The sequence below is a fragment of the Micromys minutus genome (genome assembly GCF_963924665.1).
Source record: "Micromys minutus genome assembly, chromosome: X".
Classification (NCBI taxonomy): domain Eukaryota; kingdom Metazoa; phylum Chordata; class Mammalia; order Rodentia; family Muridae; genus Micromys; species Micromys minutus.
Window position 1 is genome coordinate 56,131,120 of NC_137970.1, and position 26,649 is coordinate 56,157,768.

The following is a 26,649-nucleotide window of genomic DNA, read 5'->3' on the forward strand; positions in this document are numbered from 1 at the left end:
TATCTTTTGCACAGTCAATAAATACTCCCTGCAGGATGAGAAAGCATAATATTTATTGGTTAATTCTTAATGTTCCTTTCACATCAGGCTGTACAGCATAGCTCTCTGAGCGAGCTAACTGAAAATTATAATGTTTTTAACCCATTGTTTACACAAAGGCTGAAAGGTATTTTATGATCATTTTTCATTTTCCAGGCTCATTTTCTCTAATTTTATTACCTGGAAAGCACATATGAAAATAGTGTGTGTCCTAAAAATTCAAAAGCAAACTTGTGTCTTTGGTTTCAACAAATGAACTGGTAAGGATGTGTAACAACACAAAGAAGATCATGACAGGAGCATACTAATTTAGAATGTAGGGACACACTGTTTAAATGCAAGTACTTATTGCAATAAAACAAAAAGAAACGGGAAAAATTAACCAAATTGAAACACAAAAGTCACAAAATAGGACACCAAGACTAAATGATGCTGTTGTGTGGTATCAGATCAGCTGTTGTTTAATATTGTCCAATCATTTTTAAAAAAGACACCTCAAGTAAGAATACAGAATTTATGTATCACATGTAGGAAACAGATATTTGTGCATGGATAAAGATCACTTACATTTTAAAGAGAATACATACAGTTTGTTTTATTAAATTCCAACGTTACATTACATGTATCCTAGCCTAAATCACATACTCAGTAATCAGTTCTCTCTGATGTAAGCAAAGTAAAATGCACAGCAAATAGTACACCAAGCACACACGAGTAATACATTTTTCTACTCACTAAACAAAACTGATATCCTCCAGTTTACATTCATGAATTCTTTCTGTCAGTAGTAGTAATTAATGGTATTTTCCTTAACAATACAAAATGAAGTTTTAATTTTTCAGCATTTGAAGAAAATAATACACATTACACAACGCTTTTGAATCATAAATTTAATAATACCAATTTGGCCAGTTTATTATAAATAATTTTAAATGTATTCAAATTTCTGTGTCAATCCTTAATATTGTTTCCTATTTCAAATGTAAACTTATTTTCTTGAAGTATGTAGAACTGTCTGATGCTTACTGAAATACATTATACTGTATCATATGTGCTAAGTGCACAAGTCTACTATAATAAAACTTCAACTACATCACCATAGGAGTCAAGTTAGTTCAATATGCTACACTGTAGTTCAAACCACATGGAAATCAGGAATACAACCGTGTAGCTTCACTTCTAAAGGGGAAAGATGATGGTTAAATTCAATTGGTTAACTTCAAAGTCAGCTTAGGTAACACCTAGATCGCATCAACACCATGAAGTGTATTTTCAAAGGCTTAACTATGACATTTTTAGGAGATTATAACACCAACATGAAACCTTTGGATAAAAACATCTTCACTTTCACTACAATTTTATTAGCTGTACAGCCTTAGAAGCCTTATGGAAACTTTCTCTAGATGAAGCCATGTATGGATAATATACAAATCTGTCTGCACAAATTATTAGTGATTTAATTGTTCTATCAAAACTTTGGCACCGACCATATCAGGAATTCCTATATTAGCACGAATTTATTTTGCTCAGGCACCAAACCACTTTTACTACATTTAGTATCTAAACAGACTCAAATGAATAGAGTGCTTTGGCTATGCACAGTTATTAGAATACTTTTGTTGTCCCTTTAAGAACAAAAGTTACTTTTTAGGAAATGATGTTAAAATACTGATATTATTTAGCATTATAACATATGAAAAACATCTGAATTAGTTATTAATGAATTCCTAAAGCATTTTTGTGTAAAATAATAAAAAATAGGTAAACTTTTGTTTAAAAAGAATTTGGGAAGTTAATGTGCAGAGACATTAAGACCTTGTGGACATCAATTATAAAGTTAAACATTTCGATACTACTGCAATATGACATAGTATGAATATTATGGACCTATGTATGTTCCTTTAAAATTCCAACCTCTCCAAAAGAGGCTTAAACAGAATATTCAAGTAATGTGGCAGGAAACAAAATACCTTTGATATGATATTAGACAAAAAAGAAAAAAACAAAGCCAACCCACAACACACACTTAATTTTCTCTTCATCCAGTTAGCTGAGGAACAAAGACTCTTACAAGCCAGTTGATGTTCGCTTTTTCATGTGACGTCTCTGAGCTAAACGTGAAGCAGCAACAGGCTCCAGGATTGGATGTCTGTTCGGGTTCCGAGCCAAGACACAGTATGCTGCCGCCACTTCCTAAAATAATGACAAAACATTACAAGTTCAGTAATAATCTCTAGAATAAAAAGTATTTCATAATACAAAGCAGGACTTCTATCTATGAAATGTGCCCTTTTATATATATAAGCTCCTGTAGCAAGGACCCAAGATACACAACCATGTTGCCTGGATAAATGTGGATGGATGGATGGATGGATGGATGGATGGATGGATAAATGGATGGATGACAGACAGAGATTGAAATATTCACACAATAGTTTTACTTAATTAACAAAAAGAAAAAAAAGTGTCACTCACAATAAAACGCATAGGATTTGAACATAGTAACATTAAACAAAATAACCTAGACTCTAAAACTAAATCCTACACAGTATATCATATATGACATCATTGTTTTACCAGATACATATGTAGCAGAAGATGGCCTTGCCTGACAGTAATGGGAGGGGAGGCCCTTGGTCCTAGAGATTTGATGCCTCAGCATTGGAGGATGCTGGAGTGGAGGGGTGGGAGAGTATGGGTGCGTGGGTGAGGGAGCACCCTCATACAGGCAAAGGGGAAGGGGAGGGCAAATGTGGGATGAGGGATCGGTGGAGGGGTAACCAGGAAGTAGGATGTCATTTGAGATATAAACAAATTGAATGACTAATTAAAAAAAAAGAAAATTTAAAAAATAAAAACAAAAAGACAATGATACTAATACCATTACTGATATAGAGCAAGATAAGGGAGATAAGAGAAGGGGATATCAGGGGGCATAAGAGAGTATATATGATCAAAATACATCATATTTATAAAATAAAATGGTACCATAAAACCCATTATTTTGGAAAATTTATATAAGTTAAAAGATGATTTTATCTTATCAGAAGAGACATAGTAAAAACATTAAGAGTTCATGAATATTAAAAAGGAACTAAAAAAACTATCAAGAAATAAAGATACTTCACATAGTTATTTAAGAATCATCAGTGGGTAACAGGAGATTCACTACACATTAAGCATTTATTTGTCTTATCATAACAACCTGTGGTGGGCCATCTGAGTTTGGCTGATGATGCGGAAGTTCTTCTCTTTGGGTTATCCAAGGGTGCTTTAACACTTGTTCAGCAGTATAACGCTGATGTGGGTCCATGTGAAGCATATGAGAAAGCAAATCCTAAATGGATAAAGAAATTTATTTAAAAACATATAACTTAGATTTCCTCAAAATATGAAAGCATCAATAGTTTTATGTTTTGCTTTATCAACACTTAAGAAAAATAGTATTTATACTCTGTAGTTAACTAAATATATACAAAACAACAACATCCTTTTAAAAGACACAAATATGAAAGGCAGAAATGGAGGGGAAAATAGAGGAACGAGAGTGGCATAGATGCTCATGTATGAAATTCAAAACAGAAATAAAACGATAATCTTGAGACAGATTTTTCATTATATTTATTTTTGTAAAACACTGTGAACCAAATTTCTAGAACTGAGATTTTGTTAGTAATAAAAGAGGGGAAAAAACACTTAAGGTAGCAAGAGTTTGTCTGTAGTGTATGGCTAATTAAGGAGACAGAAGTGCCATTCACAGAGACCAACATAGAGTCAGAAGACAGAGTATGAAAGGGATGGTAGAAGGGAACAGAAAATTATAAAAATCTACAAATGACTTCCTACAAGTATTTAATATTTCCACAAATGAGGAAAACCTTTTGCTCTTCAGAAGAAATATTTTAAAAGACTGGATTAAACTCAGAACTAATACATGGTGGATTCCACAGATTTTCACAAGTATTACATTTCATTCATTCTCAATTCTGGACATTATATTTGAAGAATATTTTATATTGGTTATAATTTTTATAGTATAAATTTTAGACATAATTTTTGTACTTTTAAAAGAATTATTTTTAGATATAATTTATTTTCATGGTATACACACATAGTAACAAAATACAACTAGGAAAAAAACTTCAGAAGTATGCAAACAAGGAATGCTATGCTTCTATCAGCTTTACTGGAAACCACTGAAAGTTCTATAAGGTTTTTGATAGAAGCTCTGCCAAACTGGTGAGTAGGCTGAGATTAAGCACTGCTGTAGTATTCCCTAAGGAACTCTCTAAAATAAAGATGAACGGCTATTATTGCTCCTCCAAATTTAACTGATGCCTAGACCAAAAGTCAAGAATATTTATAAGGATAGAAAAGTAGCCAATACCCACCAATGTAAAAAATCACTATTTTTGCCATATTGTCCAAAATTAGCAAGCATACAAGAAAAGCAAGAAAGCACAATGAATAAAAGATTAAAACTGATTCCAGAACTGACAGGTTAGAATTTACAGACAAAAAATTTAAAAGAGCTATAACTGTACTACAAGTATTCAAAAGTTGAGACAGAAGATGTAAGACTCATATCAAATATCTAAAACTGAATACTGAAAATGAGGTTAAAATAAACTAAATATTACAGAATGTATATCAGAAAAGGTAATTGGTAAAGAAAGAGTAATAGACATTTCTCCAAATGAAAGAGACTATTAACAAAGATGCAAAAGAGAAGAGCATCAGTGAACTGTGGGACTATTCAAGTAGCCTAACATATATGGACAAATGGAATTCCAGAGGAGAAAGAATAGCTCCTTAATTTCAAATTTAATAAAAGTTACAAACATGCTATATATAGTGAAAGACAGGGAGACAGAGACAGAGAGAGCCAGAGAGAGGAGGGCAATATCAATTTCATTTCAGAAAATATTTCAAATTAGAAGACTGTGGAATAACACCTTTAATGTACTGAAAGGGAGAAACAAATTTAACCACTTTTAAAAATATAGCCATATCCTTCAAAACTGGTGAAAGAAAGATACCTGGACTTTTCCTCTTTCTCCATCAGCCTACAACAGAACATTAATTAATTTCCCTGTAGTGGCCACAGGGAAAAATGATGACATGAAAAAGTAAGGGAGGATAATAGAAAACATTAGACAGAGATAAGGCAGAATTCAGGAATGTGGAACTTTAGAAATCTGACCCTAATACAAGAGAGGAGCACATCTCTTACAGCAGAGTATTAAGCAAAAGTGGTAAAAGAAAGTCTGTGAGTTTCATAGGAACACAATATGGAACTCTGGGAGGGAAGGAAGGAAGGAAGGAAGGAAGGGAGGGAGGGAGGGAGGGGGGGGAGGGAGGGAGGAAGGGAGGGAAAATGAAAAAAAGAAAGTAAAAATGAGATCAGCAACTGGCATAGCAAGCAGGCATTGAATTACAGGCCTTCTTTGCAGTTTTACAGTCATCATTTGTTCAGAGAGATCAGAAAAATATGTATGTTTATTATCTTCAAACTCCTAAGTCTCCCTTTTCCAATAACTGGGCAAGTAAATATCCCAAGAATCAGTGTGGGCCTAGGAAATTGGTTGTAATCTAGATGCAATTAAAAAGTACATGTCTGCTTAGGTGGGAAATATGGGAATGACTACAGAAGACAGTCCAGGTTGATTATATCTGGAGGCCTCCAACTGGACTTCTTGGAAGAGACCAGCTGTGGGAGAATACTAGCAGAGACCAGTATATCTAGGTCATGCAGGAACAGTCAGTGTTCCATACTGGATCCTTAGGTACATACTATTTTAGTCTGACAGATTAACACAATCTCAAATTACTGGAAACATTTGGTGGAAACATAGCCTGTCTCAGGTATTTTTTTTTTCATGCTCACACACACTGGCAGAGCATATTTGGTGTAAAGGAGAATCCAACTATTAGGAGATCTGTGGGTTCATCTAGCAGAAGCAGGTTAAGGGCATGTCCAATACTCCTCCTGTCTTGCCTGAACTGGATGAGGAAAACCTTGTCTTGCCTGACCTGGATGAGGAAAACCTTTCCACGAATTCAGTTCAGCCAAAGTCAAAATACTTTACAGTCCATTTTGACCCAACCAGAGAGATAACGATTAAATACCTAAATGCCTCCTATACCAAGTAAATTGAAATACAAGAAGGTTGAGATCACTACACTATATATGTTCATGATGTGAGAAATACTGGCTTTTATTGCTTTTTCCTTGTACTATTATTTCTTATGCTTTCATCCAGAATATGCTTTTTCTTTCTTCTCTTCCTTCTTTGCCTCTCTATCTTTTTCACTCTTTTTACTACTTACTTATTCACACTTTTAACTTCAGTAACTTTTCAATTCCTAGATTTTGTTCTTTAAGATTCCTAGCTATCCTAACTCTTGTCTTATCTATCTAACCTATTATAGTGTAGTTGTTATTTCTAATTGTCTTTTCTTACATTCAAACAATGAGTTTGCCTTTTAATTATTGTCATCTGGTTTCTCTCTTCTGAGTGGTAATGGGAATCATGTTTTGAAGAAAAGGCAGTTTAGATTTAATTCCAGCACTTGGGAGAAAACCAGAAGTATCTCTATGAGTTTGAAGTCAGCTAGGGCTTTATTAACAACTAATAAGCTTTCAATTTTGATTTATTCTATTTATTCATTACTATGATTCTATTAAAGTTCATCTGGCATATATGATGTACAACAGAAGCATAACTCGTAATATCTCACCAACATGGCTCCCTAAATATGTCCTGAACAAGAATGACACCGACAGACATGTTAACATGGAAAGAGAAAAGGCTAAGAACTTAATCCTTCACCAAGAACTATAGGCACCAAAGAAATACTTAGAGCAAGAGAAATATTCTCCCCAGAGAACACCAAACCTATTGGGTTATTCAATACTAGTCAGCCCTGAAAAGATATACACACAGGTAAAACTATACACACAAGTAACACACAATACAGACTAAGTGGGTTGAATCACACAGACACACAGACACATACATACCCCCAAACCACCAACAACTAAAGAAAAAGGCCATGAATTTGAAAGAGAGGAAAGTGGGTTCTAAGGGAGGAGTTGGACAAGAAAGACAAGAAAAGATAAAGTAATTATAGTAAAATCTCAAATCCTGACATGACAACAGAAGATATACAACCAATATACACTGGGATATAACATCTAGATTTTAATAATTTGATACCAACACAGTAAATATAAACATATTTATGATTTATACCTTTGCTCCACGTGAAATATTGTCCCAGATTCCACCACTCAAAGAGAACCTCCCATTGCCTATGCGCAGAAGTATTTCCTCAGGAGTATCATTGGGTCCATTGGAAAATGGAGTGTAGCTGTTAATAAAATAAATTTAAAAATAAAATAATTTTAATAAACATAAGAAGCAAAGGTACATTTTATATATAATTAAAAGTGATCACTATAAGTCTATACAAGATATAAAAAGCTGCCAAGAGCATTAACTAATATTCCTCTCTACTATTAATATAAAATTATATATCACAAAACAGTGAGTTTAATCCTAACAAGTTATTTAGTGAAGTTAAAACTCTTACTATTTCTTTGGTTTTTTTTTTTTGATCAGTTAAAAAATGAAAATTAATGGTGGACTTATATATAAACATACAGTATTATAATGAGACCACAATAAAACATAAATATTCTATTCTGATAGGAATAAGTTAGTAAGAAAATATTAATATAGCTACTATTTCAATTCTTACATATTTTCAATGTATTAATTCAGCTTATTCATTAATATTTTATTTTTATGAATATGACTAATGGAAACAAATTACAACTTTTAGTTAATATACATAAAAAATACATGCATTTACTATTTATGTAAATATAAAAACTACAGCTACTGAATTAAACACATGAACTTATTTATGGGTTGAAAGTAAATTCATAAATTTAAAAGGTGAATTTTAAAAATTAACTAGACAAAAAGTGATCATTTCTGTAGCACTTTATCAGATGTAACTGACATTCCTTTATACTTGGCAATGGAAAGGCCGATTTATGGTTAAAGTATAAAGTGTAGTCGTGTTTTCATTCTTTTATCTAACACAAAATACATACTTATATAATAACTTCTTCAGTAGTCATAAACCAAATATTTGAAAACAGCAAGTAAGAAATTATATCCCATGGTCTAGAAACTATAATGTTGACTATAACTGATTAAGGTTACCAGTCTGTAAGAGCTTATAATGTTTAAATTCCTGACATATGCAATTATATACAAAGCTAATTAATGGTTTAAATCACCTTAAAAAATTGATATTTTTATGTAGCAGTTAAATTTAATATTTAAAATGCCATACCTAAATGTCTAATAATTACTAGTATATCAGTCCTTTTTTGTAACTGAATAATTTATACAGCACAAATATTCACTTTTAAATAAAATTACTACTCACTATTAAGAGTAAAATATTATTTTCATTAATTATAAATTACAAAAATATCTAATAAAAGAAAAAAATAATCTTGAGTAACTCAAAAAATACTATTAACAGCAGAATTTTGGTAAATTCTACAGCTTATTGTCTTCATTTTAAGTTTGTAAAATATATTCAGTGATTGAAGTAAAATATTTTTTATTTTATCTGTCATTTTAATGTATGTTATAATATGCTAAGAAAGCTGAATAAAGTTTCATAAAAATGGAAAAAAATTATGAATTACAAACATTAACATAGTCTATGTTACTGTCTCTATTTTGAGCTTATTTTCATCTTATTAATGGTAGACATGTATATGCTTCTCTAGTCTGACATTGTTTTAGAATTTTGTTTATATTTGTTACCAATCATCTTACTAAATCTGTTGCCGAAACAGACAGAATTAAAGTGCTGTTTTTAATAACTAACTTAATATTAATAAGTTCTGTGGACAAGTTCCTACTATAATATACAACTCTCCTATAAACTCTATTAAAAAAATAAACAAATTAAAAATAACATTTTTATTCTTAAACATTTATTCTTTATAAAAATCTTTATTTTGTATCTTTCTCACTTTAGAAATATGAATTATAGGTTTTAAAAAATGTCAATGGAGTGTTTTGTAACATAAATGAAGATATTCAGGTAAAGTTCAAATAACAAGAGTTTACAAATTATCTTACCCAGCCAACATTGTGTACAATAGGACTCCTAAGCTCCAAATATCACAGGCAGCATCATATCCCTGTTGAGTGAGAACCTATGAAAAAAATACTCGTGGTATAAAATATAACTAATATATACCTAACATTTTTCATACACTGGGATTATTGACTTTATTCTAATAATTTTATAAATATTAACAATATAAAAATAAATATACAGATACCTAAACTCAAGATCACTATGTGCAGGTGTTTAATGGAACTATAAATAGTACTGACGATTTTAATTCTGATATTGACTCTATGAAGTAGATATTAATTATTCCAATTAATTGTATATATAGTACATATAATACAACTATGAATTCCAATTATCATGAATTATGCAGTTGAAACAGGAAAATGTTAATCATAAAGCTTGCCAGCACTACATAACAACCATCCTTACTAAAAGCCTGTGCTTTTTATATCTATGAAATCACTTCATTTTTGACAGAGTGTTTTCTTCTATATCCCAGCATGCATAACAACTCATTCTTATAGTCCATGATGACCTTAAACTTGTGGCAATCATTTGGCTTCAAACTCCAAAGTACTGGGAATTCATCAGATATGAGTTTATCACATTGGACTTGATAACTTTGCTAGTGGTGTGTGCGTGTATTATTTTGTAAAAGGACTACATATTACACTACATATATATACTCCAGTTATGATTTGTTTCCATGTAATGTGGGTATAAATTTCTAATATAATTGGTAAAAAATAGAAAAAGCTGTGAGGTAATGAGATAGTTTGAGACATGAGACTGGTGTCTTAAAAAGAACAGTGAATTTATATACATATAATAATTTGTGTAACTACTTTTGTTTGAGGGTATTAAAAAAATAAACACTATTTTTACTATGAATTAATGTAAGATTTCTCTATGAACCTCAAGTGCATAGCAAAACAAAGGGATTGGGGGTCAGCAGGTACCTGTCTCAATAGGCTAGGTACTTGCTGCCAAGTCTTATGACCTGAGTTTGATGCTGATTCCCGTAACTTCCACATGTATGCCATGGCATGAATAGAATATTCTTTTCATGCACACAAACACATAGAATAATCAATGTAATTTTTTAATTAGTAAGGATACAATTATGACATGTTTTATTTTTAATTTAAATACACTGTTAAAGCCTATATGCACAGAAACAAAATTTTAAAAATGAATTCATTAATATTGGAGGCTATGCAATAATAAGCCCGGACTTTTCATTTACAAAGAGCTAAAATATATTACAGTTTTGGGTTTCATAATTATCAGACACATATGATAAATAACTTGCTTTAAATGTATTTATAGGAACAAGCATGTGGTTATGTATGATGGGTGCATGCTTGCAATCCTGACAATCAGGTAGAGGCAAAAAGATCAGGAGTTCAAGACCAGTCTTAGGTATATAAATATCAAGGACTAGGCTTGCATTGGCTATATGAGACATTGTTTTAGAAAAAATAAAGAACACATATATAAAACTGAGAATCTATGGAAGACTGAAGTATAAAAGTCCTAAAAAGTGCAACCTAAAGCTATACAACATTGTTTTTATTCTGGTATATCTTCATTTCTCGTCACCTACAGTTCTAAGCATCCTCTTGTTTCCCCAGATTGTTCTACTCATATTTGTACTTTCACAGCCTTACCAGGAGTGGTAGTTTTTCAGAACATGGTCCATGAATGAAGCTGCATGAGGAGAATTCTGAGAGCTTGTGCAGTAATTCCAAGGAAACAAGACAAAAGTCTTATAACCTAAGTTTCTCTATAACATTGGAATGTGCTTTAATGTCCCTCCCAGATGTAGTTAATAGGCATGGGTTTACCTTAGTTTAACTATCTTACCTATTATTATTCAGAATGATGTCTTCAAGCACAGGTTGACCTTGTGAATGGATATAGCCTAAACTCATGTGATCTTTTCTCATTTGAGCTTGTTTAACCCTTAGAAAATAAATTGTCTGATACTTGAATAAGGTTGACAATTGTAATAGACTATATCCTCATTTTCAGGCTCTGCTCTCCCAGATTTATGCCACCAACTTGAATAGCAACAGTGGTTTGCATCTATAGTCCTACCTACTTGGGAGGCCGAGGCAGGAAGACTGCTTAAATGCAGAAGACCAAGGCTTAAAAAAAACCCAAATGGTAGTTCACTATCTCCATAACATTTTTAAGTTATAAGAATAGCATAGCTGTACAGTAGGTGTCAAAATGTTATGGCTGATCGTGTAAAAAAAAGTTTTTTTTATTTCCTATATACATAAACACATTCTGTACCACCTTATACATTTCTATTATTCTTAAAATATTTGCATTGCTAATTCCATCTTTATGATTCTGTTTTAAAATAGACTATCTTGTATATAGTTCTATAGTACACTTTAAAAGAATCTGAAATTTTAAAAATAGACTAATGTATTTAATTCATAACAACTTAGAAATAGTTGCTAAATTTTGGCAGGGTATTTAGCACTTGATAAAATATTTCAAAGCACTCAAAACATACAAGTACAACCCAATGGTAGCTCAAATGGCAGTTATGAAGAAATGGTCTCCACATGCCTACCTAAAAAGTTTTGCTATTACAATAAACAAAACGTCTTACTGCAATGGAAGTCTGTTCGAATTAAAAAGCAGCAGTGTACTATATAGTACTGTGTAATACATTCATTTCAAATGACTGCCTAACCATTAATCTTAAATGTTTACCTAACCATTAATCTAAACATTCATACACTATGTTTATTCATTTAAATTTTTTTGGTGTTCTTTTGGGACACATTCATTCCTCAACTTTTCTAGTAAGTTTCCATAATATCAAAGAGTAGAGCTATACAAAATTAATCCAAGATTAAGAGTTTGACCAATCAAAACAAGCAGTTAATAGTTCACTATTATTTGTATTAAAGAAATTAATTTACAACATTCATGGTGACTATGTAGCTTATACTTAACAAAAGATACCACATTTCAAATATTCTGTTCTCCTATCTTATTAAGCCTAGTCTTAGTCTAAGCCAAATAGTGAAAGCCTCAGTCCTTTTTAGGAAAAAAAATAAGTGTATAGCACCCTCTCAGAGTATGGTACACCTAGACCTTAAATCATTAATAATCTAAGAGCTAAGAATATAGTCTTGTGGCAATTTTTGGTATTCAAAAATCATTATGTTTAATCTACACACACCAAGAAAACTCTTGACTGTTTCCATGTTACATTCTGTCCTACATGTACTTTATGCTTATAATAACTAGTAGGATTTCAATGCATGCTATCAAACCTCTAAAAGAATTGCAAAACTGCTTTTAAAAATCTGTACATGTATCTCTCTTCTTTAAATAAAGTTGTAAGAAAAAAAAAGCTAGAAATATTTATGGAGAAGGGATTATCTCACACACCCGAGAGTAGTCCAGATAAAATAACCTCTTCTGAGAATATGTATCCCAAATTCAATTATGAAAAGAACAGTTTTCTACCCAGTAAAATTCAGTAACAATTGTATATTTGTTATACTATGAGTTTCGTTCAAGTACAGAATAAACCATTCTGTAGATATATGTATAATTTTTAACAGGCCAAATCAGATCATAAAGAGCTTATGAAAACAAACATTGTCTGTATCCCCAATAATAGCATTTTAAAAGCAAAATTTAGAAAAATGATAAAAGTTTTTATTAATAAAGTTTAGTTTTCTATATTTTCATTTTCATTATTGGAAAATAATTTTCCTAACAACTAATTTAAAATATTGATTTATAGGGAATATATTATCTGCTTAAAATTATCAATTATTTAATAAAATATACATATGTAAGATAAAAATTCATGGTCAGATTATTTAGTACATTTTTTTGGTTTGGCAAATTCAAGTGTTCAAAATGAGAGTTGTAAATATCTGAATGAGTATGTAAAGATTCCCATTGGTTATCAATATCCATAACATATTAAGAACAATTCTTGACTTATAAACAAGTAGTATAAAGAAATTTATGTAGTCAATGCAATTCCTGATTGATTTTTCACAGATCTTGTCTTCACTGCTTCAGAAGGTACTAATATCAGAGAGCATCCCAAAAGTGTAATCTATATTCCTAAACTTTTCCAGGCTCATCATTCTTGACTCTTCCCCCAGGAAAAAGAAATGGTTTATCAGGAAAGGACAATGTTTCTATTTAAAAACAAAACAAAACCACTTTCTAAGGCAATCTAAAGCTGTATCTCAGTCCTAAATAAATGATTCTCAGCAAGGCATGACAATACATGCCTGTAATCCCAGCTATAAGGAGACAAATACAGGACTTGCAGAATGTTCCAGCTACAGTAACAACCAAAGCTATATGATGAAACCCTGTTTTGAAATAATATGATTTCTATATCAGTAAATAAATAGCCTAATAGAACAGATTACTCTGATTATAAGATACATTTATTTTAGATGCTAGTAACTAACTCTTTAAATCAAGAATTATTATAATTTAAAATTATAAAAAAAAAACTTTATGGTTGAGAAAAAAGGCAACTCTGCTTTTATCTGTCTTCACCAACATGCTTGATGCCATAAAGACTCAATCTAAGGAAAACAAGGAAAGGTCAACAGTAATAGTTAAAGAATACCTCAGGGGCTACAAAGTTTGCAGTATAGCACGGAGTTAACAGAAGTCCATTTTCTCCTCGAAGCTGTTTTGCAAAACCAAAATCACAGATCTTGATTGAATCTGGATGGGCTGATTCATCCATGTACAAAATATTACTGGGCTTAAGATCACGATGAACAACCTTGAACATAAAAGAAACGGCATTATATTTGTATAACTAAATATTTGTTAAAACAGTTCATATATTTATAGGAAAAAAATCTCATTCTTTCTGAACCCATGTCATCAAGAATAATTAGACAAGAACTCTGCTTTAATTTTATCAGTTTTGCTAAGCATTTCCAACTTTAAATCTTGGTTCTACTTTTAGATATAATAAATGTACTATAAGGTCTTACCTAGTGCCTCACCCCCACTCCAAGTATTTACTCAATATAAGAAAAGGTAAAAGCTTGTAGGTCCAAGATAATTTAGAAAATCAACCAAACACTGATAAGTAACACACATTGGTTGATGGGTAGGTTTCCCTATCTGTGTCTTTTACCCTAGAATTAAGAACAGTCTTTATAACAGGACAGAGGTGGCCACATGCCTTTAATCCCAGCACTTGGGAGGCAGAGGCAGGGGTATCTGAGTTAGAGGCCAGCCTGGTCTATAAAGTGAGTTCTATGGCAGCCAAGACTACATAGAGAAACCCTGTCTGGAAAAAACAAAACCAAACCAGCCACCTATCCCTCCCCCCCCCCAAAAAAAAACAAGCAGTCTCTATTATATAAAAGGGTGGTTCCTATTCACTTGAAAATAGTTTTTCTGTCTGGGAACAGCACAAATACAAAGTATTGAATAGTATAAAGAAAAGAACCAGAACTGATGCATAAGACAAAAAATGTTTGGAAAGGGTTTGAGCTTTTAGATGAAAATAAAGATATCAGACTTGTATAGCATAACAATTCATGCTCTTTACAGATAAGGACAAAATCTTCCTTAGTATTTGAATCTATAATGCCTTTTCCTTACAATGCCTGTCAAGTATAGTTGTCTGAAAACGAGATTTATGAAGAAACAAATCAAACAATAGAAGTTTATAATAGTGTATAAACAAAATTTCTGGTTTATCATGCCTTATGAAAAAACTCTGGTTATCCTTTTTGGTGCTTGCAAAGAGATTCCATGGATAAATTATACTAGAATGACTATTCTTTTAGTATTATACAATTTATTGACAACTACTCTAGTCTTATTCCTGGATTACTCCAACACTATTACTTTATTTTAAAGGCAGGGCTTATATACAATTTCTACTTGAAACCAGCCTAAGTTGTAAGAAAGAGATTAAAAAAAAATAATACTGCCATATTTAGGACAGTCGGTAAGTCAATATATAGTCTTTTGGTGCTAGAATTAACTATAATACAATAATTCTAATAATTTTTGATATGTTGTGAATAGTTCTTTTCTTGTTAGATTTTTGAAGTTTAGGCTCACCTGGAACTCACTATGTAACTTAAGCTGGTTTCAAGTTTTTGCCTTGGTCATCCATTTGCTGAAATTACAGGTGTAAAGCACCATGCCTGGCTTGGATTTTTCCAAAAAAGTTTGATTAGTCTTGATAATTTCAAGGCTAAGGTAAGATATACATAGCTCACACTACTTTCTATAAACTTCACTAGAATATTGTGTTTTATTAGGATTTCCTCTATGAAAATATATTACAAAATATAATGTAATTGAAGAAAGAATACAACTATAACTTACTCCTTGAGAATGAAGGTATTCAACTGTCTTGGTTATTACATACAGCACATTACTAGCTTCCTGCTCTGAGAAACATTTCTTTTTGAGAATACGATCCAGAAGTTCTCCTCCTTTCATTAAGTCCGTAACAAGGTAAACATATTTTCCATCATCAAAGACCTAAAAAGGAATGTGTTTTAAAGTTTTATTACTTATGATCAGTATCCTAATTTCTGTAAGTCAAATTTACTTTGCTTTCTTAGTAGAACTTCTAGGATCAAAGTGCACATATAACTTCCCTCTTGTTAATGTAGTACAGACTGTATAACAGGATGAAATAAATAAACGAACTGTTAGGCAGTTATGAAGTTTTGAGGTTGAAGTTTAGAGTTCTATCAAACCATATAAATAAAAGAGTAGAATTCTGTGCCTTTTAAATATAATGTATTTTGTATTTTCATTACATTACAAGTACTTCTTCAATAGTAATCATACTTGTGGTAGTAAATACAGCATTTATTAGTTCATTGATGAGTATGATATCATAAGCAAATGTTGACTTCAAATAATTTATTTTAAGAAATAAATAAAAGCATTTGTACTCGGTATAAAACACATATGTACACACGAAGATTTATTATATATACACACATAAACTTCTGTTTAAATATAATATATCAAATTATATCCTATTACCCAAAACAAATTGATCAAGATGATAGTTAATGTTTTGAATATTTACAAAAATGAGCCTATTTTCTAATGTAAATTTCTTCATTCACTGATACATATCAGTGTATGCGTTAACATGTTTATTTTACACAACTATAGGTTAATACTATTTTATTCAAGGAATGATCCATGGTTCTACAGCCTATTCTCTATAATCAAAAAAGCACTGTTAGATTAATATACTAAAAATGGCCAGATTGTCAAAAGCAACATAGAGATTCAATGCAACCCCCATCAAAATTCCAACTCAATTCTTCAGAGTTAGAAAGAATTGCAAATTCATTTGGAATAACAAAATGTCCAGGATAACAGAAATTATTCTGAACAAAAAAAGAACTTCTGAGGGAATCATTATCCCTGACCTCAAGCTGTATTACAGAGTAATCATGATAAAATCATGTATGGTATTAGTACAGAGACAGAAAGGTAGATCAATGGAATAGAATTGAAGACCCAGAAATGAGCCCACAAACCTATGGTCACTTGATCTTTGACAAAGGATCTAAAACAATCCAATGGAAAAAAGACAGCACTTTCAACAAATGGTGCTGGTCCAACCTGTGGTCAGCATTAAGAAGAATGCAAAGTGATACTCTCCTATGGCCCTGTACTAAGCTCAAGTTCCATATGGATCAAGGACCTCCACATAAAACCAGATACACTCAAACTAACAGAAGACAACATGGAGTAGAGCCTCGAACACATGGACACTGGGAAAAATTTCCAGAAAAGTATACCAATGGCTTCTACTGTAAGATCTCACACCAGTCAGAATGGCTAAGATCAAAAACTCAGGGGACATCTATTAATTCCAGTTGGTTCATAACCTCTGCTAGTTTTACAGTGTCCTTGTTCAGTTTTTGTTTCCACGATCTGTCCATTGGTGAGAGTGGGGTATTGAGGTCTCCCACTATTATTGTGTGGAGTAAAATGTATTTTTTGAGCTTTAGTAGGTTTTCTTTTATGCATATGGGTGCTTTTGTATTTGGAGCATATATATTAAGGATTGAGATTTCCTCCTGACAGATTTCCCCTGTAATGAGTAAAGTGTCCTTCCTTATCTTTTTTGATAACTTTTGGTTGAAAATCTACTTTATTCGATATTAGAATGGCCACTCCAGCTTGCTTCTTGGGGCCATTTGCTTGGAAGTTATTTTCCCAACCTTTTACTCTGAGATAGTGTCTGTCTTTGTCTCTAAGATGAGTTTCCTGTATGCACAAAATGCTGGGTTTTGTTTATGTATCCAGGCTGATAGCCTATATCTTATTATTGGGGAATTGAGTCCAGAAGTGTATATGTAGCAGAGGATAGCATTTTTCTGACATCAATGGGAGGAGAGGCCTTTGGTCCAGGGAAGGTTTCTTTTCCCAGTGTAGGGGAATGTCAAGTTGCTGAGGTGGGAGAGGGAGGTTGGGAGAAGGAGCACCTTTATGGAGGCAATGGAAGGTAGAAGGGGATGGAATCATTGTGCTCATTGTAACTAGTAAGATTTTAATGCATACTATCAAACCTTTAAAAAAATCAAGTACTGACAAAAATATATTCATATACTTTTATGCAAAAATGCTTTTTAAATCTGTAGATTTATCTTTGCTTTTTAAAATAAAGTTGTTCAATAAAAAAGAGCATAAAAAAGAAAAAAAAGGAAAGGGATAAGATCTGAAATGTAAATGCAAAAATGATTCAGGAAAAAAATTAAATTTTCCAGAATCAATTTCCTTTATATTTATAGGAATAAGAATGTTGCTAGTTGTAATATTGCTGAGTTAACTATTCAGAATATAGTCATATTAGTAGGATATTTCTTATAAACCACCATCGTTCCTTACTAAAATCCTTAAGAAGAGAATATTTATAGAATTACCAGAGAAGAAAAAAAAAAGAAAATTGAGGTTTGAGGGCACAGCTATAAAGGTCTAGTCCATAACTTCATTAACTTAGTTGACAGATTTTGAAATACTTACCTCCTTTAAAGAGATAATGTTGGGATGTTGTCCATAGCGCATCAGAATTTCAATTTCTTCTGAGGGGTCTCTCTTATTTTTATCAATTATCTAAAAAACAAGTGGACAAATTTTTCAAAAACAATCAATTGATATTCTTTAATTAAAAAGAAATATTTTCCTCTATATCTATTTCTAAAATTTTGCTGTTATTGTTTTGAGATAGATTGTACAATTTGTCCCAAGGTGTTGTAGAACTTATTACATAGTCCAGTCTGGACTCAAATACATGACAAGCCCTGTACTCAGATTACATGCATGTGCTACCATGTCAATTTTCAATCAGGTTAAACTATTAAGGAATACTTAAGAATTTAAAAACTTCATTCTCTAATTGTTTTAAAATTTTAAAATTCCCTACAATGGAAGTTTAACAGAAAAACTTTAATGAGACTATACTAAATGATAATATGCAATTTTTACAGTAGCTTAATCTTAACATACTACACTAAAGATTAGTCAGAAAACAAAAACTAACAAAATAATGCTGTTTTGTCAAAATGTAACCTTGCAAAGAAGTTAAAAATGAAAACATTAAATTACAAACATGTTTCTCATTGTTTTATATCTCCTTGTCTCAGTAAACCTGTATATGAACTAATTTATAATACAAATTATGTCCAACAAAAAACAAGGCTCAAAAACAATACCTTGACTGCAAATTCCATGTTGGAAGCTGAATGTATGCATCGCTTGCAAACAGAATAAGAACCAATACCAATATCCTCTTTCAATTCATAAGTTTCACTAAATTGAGCAGCATTTCCATTTATCTGTTTATTAAAAAATAAACACTAATGAAAATTAAGTCATTTTATACTTTCTCCATTTTTGTCCTGAATAATCACACATCTTAAAAGTTAATTTTTTAAAACTATCTACAAACTTTACCAATATTTAAAAATTGCCTAAATAAATTTTGAAACAACTCTATACTGCAGTTTCTAAAACATCAAAACATTACGATAAACTGACTAATTTACAAATCCCTTCATCAATTTTTTGCCAAAAATCATAAAAATATAAAGATCTTTAACTCAATTATACTGAGAAGTAAATGAAGTAATTAATAATTATCTTTTAACACCTACTAAACATCCATTATTAATAAGATGAATTTTTATCCGGAAACTGAACATTGTGATAATGCAAAACTTGCCTGAACGATCGGTAATACATTTGAACTTGTAACAGGAGTGATTTTATATTCTTCTGCAATCGAAGTCGCAACAAAACTGAATCCTTTGAAGAGTTGATGAGCATTTGCGCTGGCTGGTAAACCAGGAGAATCTAATATTTAAACAGTAATATTTTACTAGGATTACAGAGAATGTTTATGATTACAATATCAGCAGGGTTTTTTTTAATGTGTAGGAAACCATTAAATATCATAGCCTGGCACACTATAAATATAACTCATACTTTCTCTCCACTCTTTGTAGACTTGTGTGTTATATGGTAAATCGTTTTTATTTCTAAACTGCTAAATCCTCACTATCCGACACATAATAGGAATTAAATATTTCTTGAAGGAATATATGATGTCATTAAAGGTCAACTAGATCAAATTAGAAACCGAGCCAGTGTCTGTCTCATGTCTTACCTTGTAACACTATTCAGAAAATTATCAGTTTGTCAAAAAAATTGCAAAACAAAGCACCCTTCTGTCTTGTACCTTTCCCCATGCTTCTGTATTTCCCAATTATAGATTGTAGGAATCCTATACATAGAAACTACATTATCACAAAACCCAAACTAATTTTGTACAGTTTTTAAAATTTTACTAAAGAAGTTTAACTTATTTTGTAATTACTAGGAAAGCCTTAATTATAAACAAATATGTATTACCTTTAGGTGTTTTGGCAGTAAATTCAGGATCAAAACAAAAAGTATCATCTGGTTTTCCAGAAGCAGGTCTGAAAGGAGGCTGAACTTCTCTTTTATACAGTTTCTAGAGGTAATAGAGTAATTAAAAAGCATTTAACATTTTGAATATTATTAATACATGTTGGGCATTCCTAATACAAAATCTAAAATTCAAATGGTTTAACATCTAAAACATTGAGAAAGAAAACATGATAATATAAGTTGTAGGCAAAACACCAGCACACTAAAAATATTGTAGAAAATTATCTTCAGACTATATGAATAAGGTATATACTAAACACAAAGCATTTCATATTACTTGGGTTCTATTCTCAAATTTATTCATTTCCTACCATGTATATACATGCACACATATATACCCACAAAAATCTAAAACTCCTGTACTTGATAAGCAAAAGTGTCACATGAAATTGACAATCTATCAGCAGATTAGAAATATATATATATATATATATAGGTTTCAGAGAATTATTAACCAAATTCTACATTTCAGATGTAATGTCTAATGTCTTATGACTCCAGAGAACATATATGACACCATATAATGATGTCATAGCTTGAGATTTAAAGGAGTAAAGATGCTTATTTCTGAATATCAAAATAAATTTTCCCTAGAGCTATGAGCATTCATGTTTTTATGAATACTTCATCTAAAATAGTTTATTTCCATATAAGATACACTAAATATGTTCTTTGTACTTAATAATTTAAGTTCCTAAACTCTCTATGTTTAAAAAGAACAGAGAGGTAAGCAAAACTGCAGTTGAAGAAGATGCTCTGACAAATCTGTGTCCATAAACACACCAAGTGGAACAGACATTCACTTACCAAACTAGTTTCTACAGAGTTAAGGAAATAGAACTAGTACTCATAGTGCCTGATTTTAGTGTTACAAAAGAAAGACTCATTGGGGAGAAAGGCAGGAAGAAAAACTGCATGCTGTTTCTAACAAATCCATTTCACCATTAACAACTTGCACAGAATAACAGTCAAGTCCATACCAATTGAATATAAAATAAAGTGTGAGAGGCCATACATTAGATAAAATAGAGTTGAAGTCATTAGTATTAAAAACAAACAAGGTCATTATATAATGAGAAAGAGGTCAAGTCAGCAAGAGAAACGGACACATATAAATGTACATGATACCAAATATTAATCATTTATATAAATACTAGTTGATCTAAGGAGACAAAGACTCAACTGCAGTAAAAGGCAGGAAAGTTAGCCCTGTATTCAACTAACAAAGACAGGAAGGTTAAAATATTCCCTATTCTAAATGAACCAAATATATATCTATGAAAAATTCCACTTAATAGTTTCTCAGAAGACCTCTGAACATTCTCCAAGATAAACAACAAAACAATTCTCAATAGATTTAGACACACTAAAAACATATCAAGTATATTTTTGCTATAGTACAATAAACTAGAAACCAGTAAAAAGAAAAAAATGTAAAGTATGTAAATACAAGGCAATTAAACATCCTACATTTTAAAAAATAATGAATTGAGAGAGGGAGGAAAACAAGAATTTGGAAAATTTGAAACCAGTGGTTGAAACAAATAACAAAAATAATATTTTCCTTAAATTTAATTTGTTCTAATATACATAACAATGAACAATCTAAACTTTAATAATACCTAATTTTATTATTATTACCTAGAAGAATCTCTTACAGTCCCACCCATTTTCCTTTTTCCTCCTTTCCCCATCTAGAGTGGAAGTATAGCATTAATCTTATTTAACAGTTACAAGAACTAACAAGCAAAAATTACTATTTCGATACATCTAGTACTTCAAAGTATTGCCATGCTTTATGATACCTATCAGCATAAATGCCAGACTTAATATAAAATAAATGGATTACGCTCTACATCACCTTTGGTGCTAAAGATTTGTGCCTTTTTCGATACCATTTGTTTACTGACAAGCTAATGTAATTCAACTTACATTCCAGTCAATGGAAGCGAAAAAAGCATGTCTTTTGACTTCTTCAACTCCTTCTGATCCTATAATAGAAAATGAATGTTAATGGCTTAAATTTTAATTTTAATTTCTAATGTTGCTAGTTTACTTCTAAGATATTAGATATAAACATGACTGTACATTTCCTCTAGATTCTTTATAGTGAAATATCTATGATCTTTTGTCTGGTATAGTATTAACTTCTCCTTTATCTACTATTAAAAGAACTGATGCATAAACTGAACTGTATAAAACAAGGTTAATACCAAATACTAAAATGCCTCCTACAAAATACAATTTCTATTTAATATAACGTTAACTTAATATTTTTCACACTTCAACTCACACCTCATATTCATACACTAGGTTAAATATAAAAAAGGCAAACAGACTATAAGTTTAACACAAGGGCATAGACCATAAGATCACATCAGGATCTAGAAAGGGTTCCTGAAAATTGCCAAATATTGCGAAGTTGTGACAATATAACTTTCAAGTACATTAGGAGAACAAAATAATCACTCTTAAATATCTACAAAGATTATCAATACAGGCAAACTCTGCATGAATTTCAAAAGTGTACATAAACTATATGTTCAACAAAACCTATTCATTAATATGACTATTCCATGATTTAATCAAAAAAATATTTTATGTAGAATACTAAACATTCATAATACAAAGCATAAATAAGTAACAACCATAAATGAATTTAAACTGGAAGATATAAAGACACAGTTATTTAGCTAGTATATGTAATATATTATTATAAAGGTTATAAAGAAGATAATAAATACCCAATCTATTTGATGGATTCCTTTTGAATAACATCCTTAAAAGGCTTTGTGCTTCAGCGCTAAGGAATTGGGGCATTCCAAGTTTTGCTCTGAAAAAGAATGGAGTAATTTTCACTTAAATCTAGACAATATAAGCCAATAAATCTCAAAGTGAATTTAAAAGTTGTAGTCAGTTCTCTATATGTTAGAAGAGAAAAAAGATAGCAAAAATAGTTTAAGTCTTTATTGAAATCCATATTAAGATTTCAATACTAGAAGCAAGTTCTTTTTCCTAAATTGAACAATAGTGTTTCTACTTACTTCAGTATCATATTCATGGTCTCATTTCTGTCTTTCCCTTGAAATGGCAAAGTGCCAGTAAGCATTTCAAACTAGAAAAAATAAATAAAAAGCCATAACTTATTACAACTTAGAACATATAATTAAATCTGGTAAGACTTATTAAATCCTGCAGAATTCAGTTGACAGTGGTTCTAAAGACCATCAGAAATATGGTCACTTAAAGAAGATTACTATGTATATCTATGTAGAGTTCAACAGAGTTGAACTGCAGCAGATTAAAGCAACCAGTTTTACTTTCTTTATGACATGTCTAACTTCTCAAAGTAAATGTAATCTAAAAATAAGGAATCTGTCTTATAAACAAAGATATGCATTTAAGGTAAGATACAATAATGGGAAAAGAAAATATATATTAAAGTATCTGGGATTTACACATACCAAGAAACAATTAAAAGTAACCGTTCTAAATCCTTTCTAACAAGAAGACAAAAATAAAAAATAAAACTAAGAAACAGAAACCCAAAATTAGGAGTAAGGCTAGGGGTGGTGGTACATTCCTGTAATTTCATTTTTCTAGAATATGAAGCCAAAGAATTACATGTTCAATATTCGTCTGAGCTACAAAGTCAGTTTAAGAACTGTTGGATACCTGACCTCAAAGTATTGTTTACATAAGCTGTGAGACACAACTGAGTGGCAGAACAGGTTGTTAGCACATACAAGACCTTTAAAAATAATGGTATACATATATTCATGTCTGCAATGATACCTCTAAAAGAAAAATGAAAATGCTTGCACATAGAGTTAAGAAAACATCTGAGAATGACAAGATAAAATAATATGTACCGTTATTTTTAAAAGACTAGGTCTAAGTGTGAGAATTCTGCTGTATGGTAGAATACTTGTCTAGTTTGTCCTAAGTTAAATGCTTAGTAACTAAAACAAAAAAAAGAAAAAAAGGAAGGAAGAAGAAAAGAAAGGGATCAAAAAGGAAACGGTAGAAGAGAAGGGAAGGAGGGAGGAAGGGAAGGAGAAAGGGAAGAAGTCCTAAATTAAAGATTTTACTAGTTCAGAAAATCTTTATAGGAGGGCTGAGGAAGTGGTTTAGTGGGTAAGGTATTTGCCACAGTTTGGATAAAATCTGGGTATGACATGCATGCTTAACCACAGTACTACGGGAACAGAAACTAGTGGGTCTCCAATTGTGCCTCTGGAGCTTGCTAGTCAGTCAAGCAAAAGTGATTGAGCTCCAGGGGCAGTAAGAGGTCCTCTCTCAAAAATAAAGTGAAATTCAACTGCAAGTTGTCAACTTCAGGTCTGCTCTCCACCTCCCCACATACACACATGAACAAGCATGCGTACATGCACACAATAACTATACTAATAATAATTATATTTCAAAATAAGATTGACTACTGGCTTTGGCATCAGTCTAGTGTTCATTTAAACTGAACTCATAACATTAATTACCTTATGCACTAATCTCTTGTACCATGATAACATCAAATCTGCTGCTCCAACCTCATCCTCTCTTAAGCACTATTTTTCTCACCAAAACCTATAGCAATAGTTTATACGATCTTAGATACACAAAAAAAGAGGGATTGCATTTAGGAATCCTATCTCCTCGGTGAGAAACTATGGTGGGTGTTGCCCCCCGCCCCATGTCACATAATCTTTTTATAAAGTCTGCAAAGGATTCTAGCTCTTTTGTTGGTGTCCTTCTTTCCAGTACATTACTGCCTGTACCTGAGCTACATGTCAATGCATTATTTCCCTACCAGTTGAACTATCTCCTCCATTTTCTCTGTCACTTAATCAGCTACTAAGGTTAATCATATGTTATCTGAAATGCCTTCAAATTTTCCTCTTTTTTTTTAAACTCTAATCTTATGACAATCTGGAAAGATTTTTTCCTGTTTCTAGAGATTTTATTTCTTTAATTTCCATCCATTTATATAATGATTCAAAGGTTAATCTTCCTAAAATATAATCTTTCTTCACCATCCTGATTCAGACTATAATAGTTTAAAAATACCAAAAGAAATCACATGGAAAAGTTTATAGGTTTATAGCTGCATTTCCTCCATTTCTGCCCTTGTTCTTAACTTCTCTATTAAAACTGGTTTCCCAAAACGTTGCAAATATGATAGCCAATTTTCTTTACAAACTGAAATTTTATCGATCCTTTAAAGCTTAAGTTCTATCTCTCCAATCTACAGTGACTTTTAAATGAATCTTCTTCAAACTTTAAGGTACTTTTGAATAGTTTTCTTAGTTTCTCTAGCCTTAGTTTATGTGTTTGCGAATTAGAAAATGCTGTAATGTATTGGTAATTGTCAGTAACTACTGACTTTCCCAAATAACTCCTTTGAAAAGAAATTTAGTATACAGCAGTGTCATGTAATTTTCCATGACATATGGGAAAAATTAGACAATGAGATTTTAAAGGAAGACTGCTGTGATTCAATAACCACTCATCACCTGTATTTGGTATTTATATAAATGCTCCTACAGTAGTTACTGAGATAAAAAAATTACAAGATATAAAATGACTGGACAAATATGAAGGTGATAAATTCTGTGATACCTAATAATACAGTATATAAGTGATGGTTTAAATTTAGACTAACCTAAAACTTTTCTAAATTTCAAATATGAATACCTTTTATAAATGACTTGCCATTGACCTTTTTAGCAGCAACATTAATTAAAAGGACATTAAAACCCTAGCCCTTGTTTAGATGCTTGCTAATTACCACACTGCAAACAGTAGTTATGAATTATCAGAATAAACCTTTCCTGAGCTGATCCCAAGACTTAAAAAAAAAAATCCTTAACAGTATTAACCATGTATTAACATAATTAAGGAAAATACTACAACTTACCATAAGTACACCATATGACCACCAATCAGCACTCTGCGAATGGCCTCGTCTATTTACTACTTCAGGGGCCATATATTCTACAGTACCACAAAATGAGTAGGCCTTCTTTTCTTGATCCACTGACTCTTTGCTAAGTCCAAAATCTGTGTTACCAAAGAAAAGCAGCTGAAAATCTCAGGAAATAGGAAATATAAAGACCAACATAATGAATTAAAACAATTTACATTAGACTAAATTACTCGAGGTAACTAATTTGACAAAGTAGCAGAAATCAATCTATATTTCAAGATAAAGCTCTTTAAGAGCATTTTAAAAATGATCAGCCAATCCTCTCCCTCACAATACATTTTATCAGAGCTTTAACAATTTTGAGGGGTGAAAAATTTAACCAAATCTATCATATATATTAAATATAAAAAGATGTAGCAATTTATATTTTACAAAACATGACAAAAGTACAGTATGCACGGGCAAGCTTGTATTTGTGTCTACAACCTTCCAAAAACTAATGGTATCAATTTAAA

At 31.3% G+C, this 26,649-nt stretch overlaps 1 protein-coding gene across 2 annotated transcripts in view; it reads right to left on the bottom strand.

Annotated features, from left to right (window-relative positions):
* Window positions 1–2,106: 2,106 nt before the first annotated feature.
* The window catches only part of RPS6KA6 (ribosomal protein S6 kinase A6), a gene marked incomplete at both ends in the record, with an annotated part of 96,628 nt that continues 72,085 nt past the window's right edge, over window positions 2,107–26,649 (bottom strand). Inside the window, 14 exons of one of the 2 annotated variants that reach the window (XM_080909986.1) lie at window positions 2,107–2,232; window positions 3,242–3,376; window positions 7,296–7,413; window positions 9,216–9,292; window positions 13,853–14,014; window positions 15,589–15,747; window positions 18,265–18,354; window positions 18,954–19,076; window positions 19,463–19,593; window positions 20,152–20,254; window positions 22,144–22,202; window positions 22,956–23,044; window positions 23,256–23,326; window positions 26,126–26,268. In XM_080909986.1, coding sequence (XP_080766112.1) covers window positions 2,107–2,232; window positions 3,242–3,376; window positions 7,296–7,413; window positions 9,216–9,292; window positions 13,853–14,014; window positions 15,589–15,747; window positions 18,265–18,354; window positions 18,954–19,076; window positions 19,463–19,593; window positions 20,152–20,254; window positions 22,144–22,202; window positions 22,956–23,044; window positions 23,256–23,326; window positions 26,126–26,268 — 1,586 coding nt within the window. The remainder of the gene's footprint in view (window positions 2,233–3,241; window positions 3,377–7,295; window positions 7,414–9,215; window positions 9,293–13,852; window positions 14,015–15,588; window positions 15,748–18,264; window positions 18,355–18,953; window positions 19,077–19,462; window positions 19,594–20,151; window positions 20,255–22,143; window positions 22,203–22,955; window positions 23,045–23,255; window positions 23,327–26,125; window positions 26,269–26,649) is intronic. The other variant, XM_080909987.1, reaches the window with a different exon arrangement.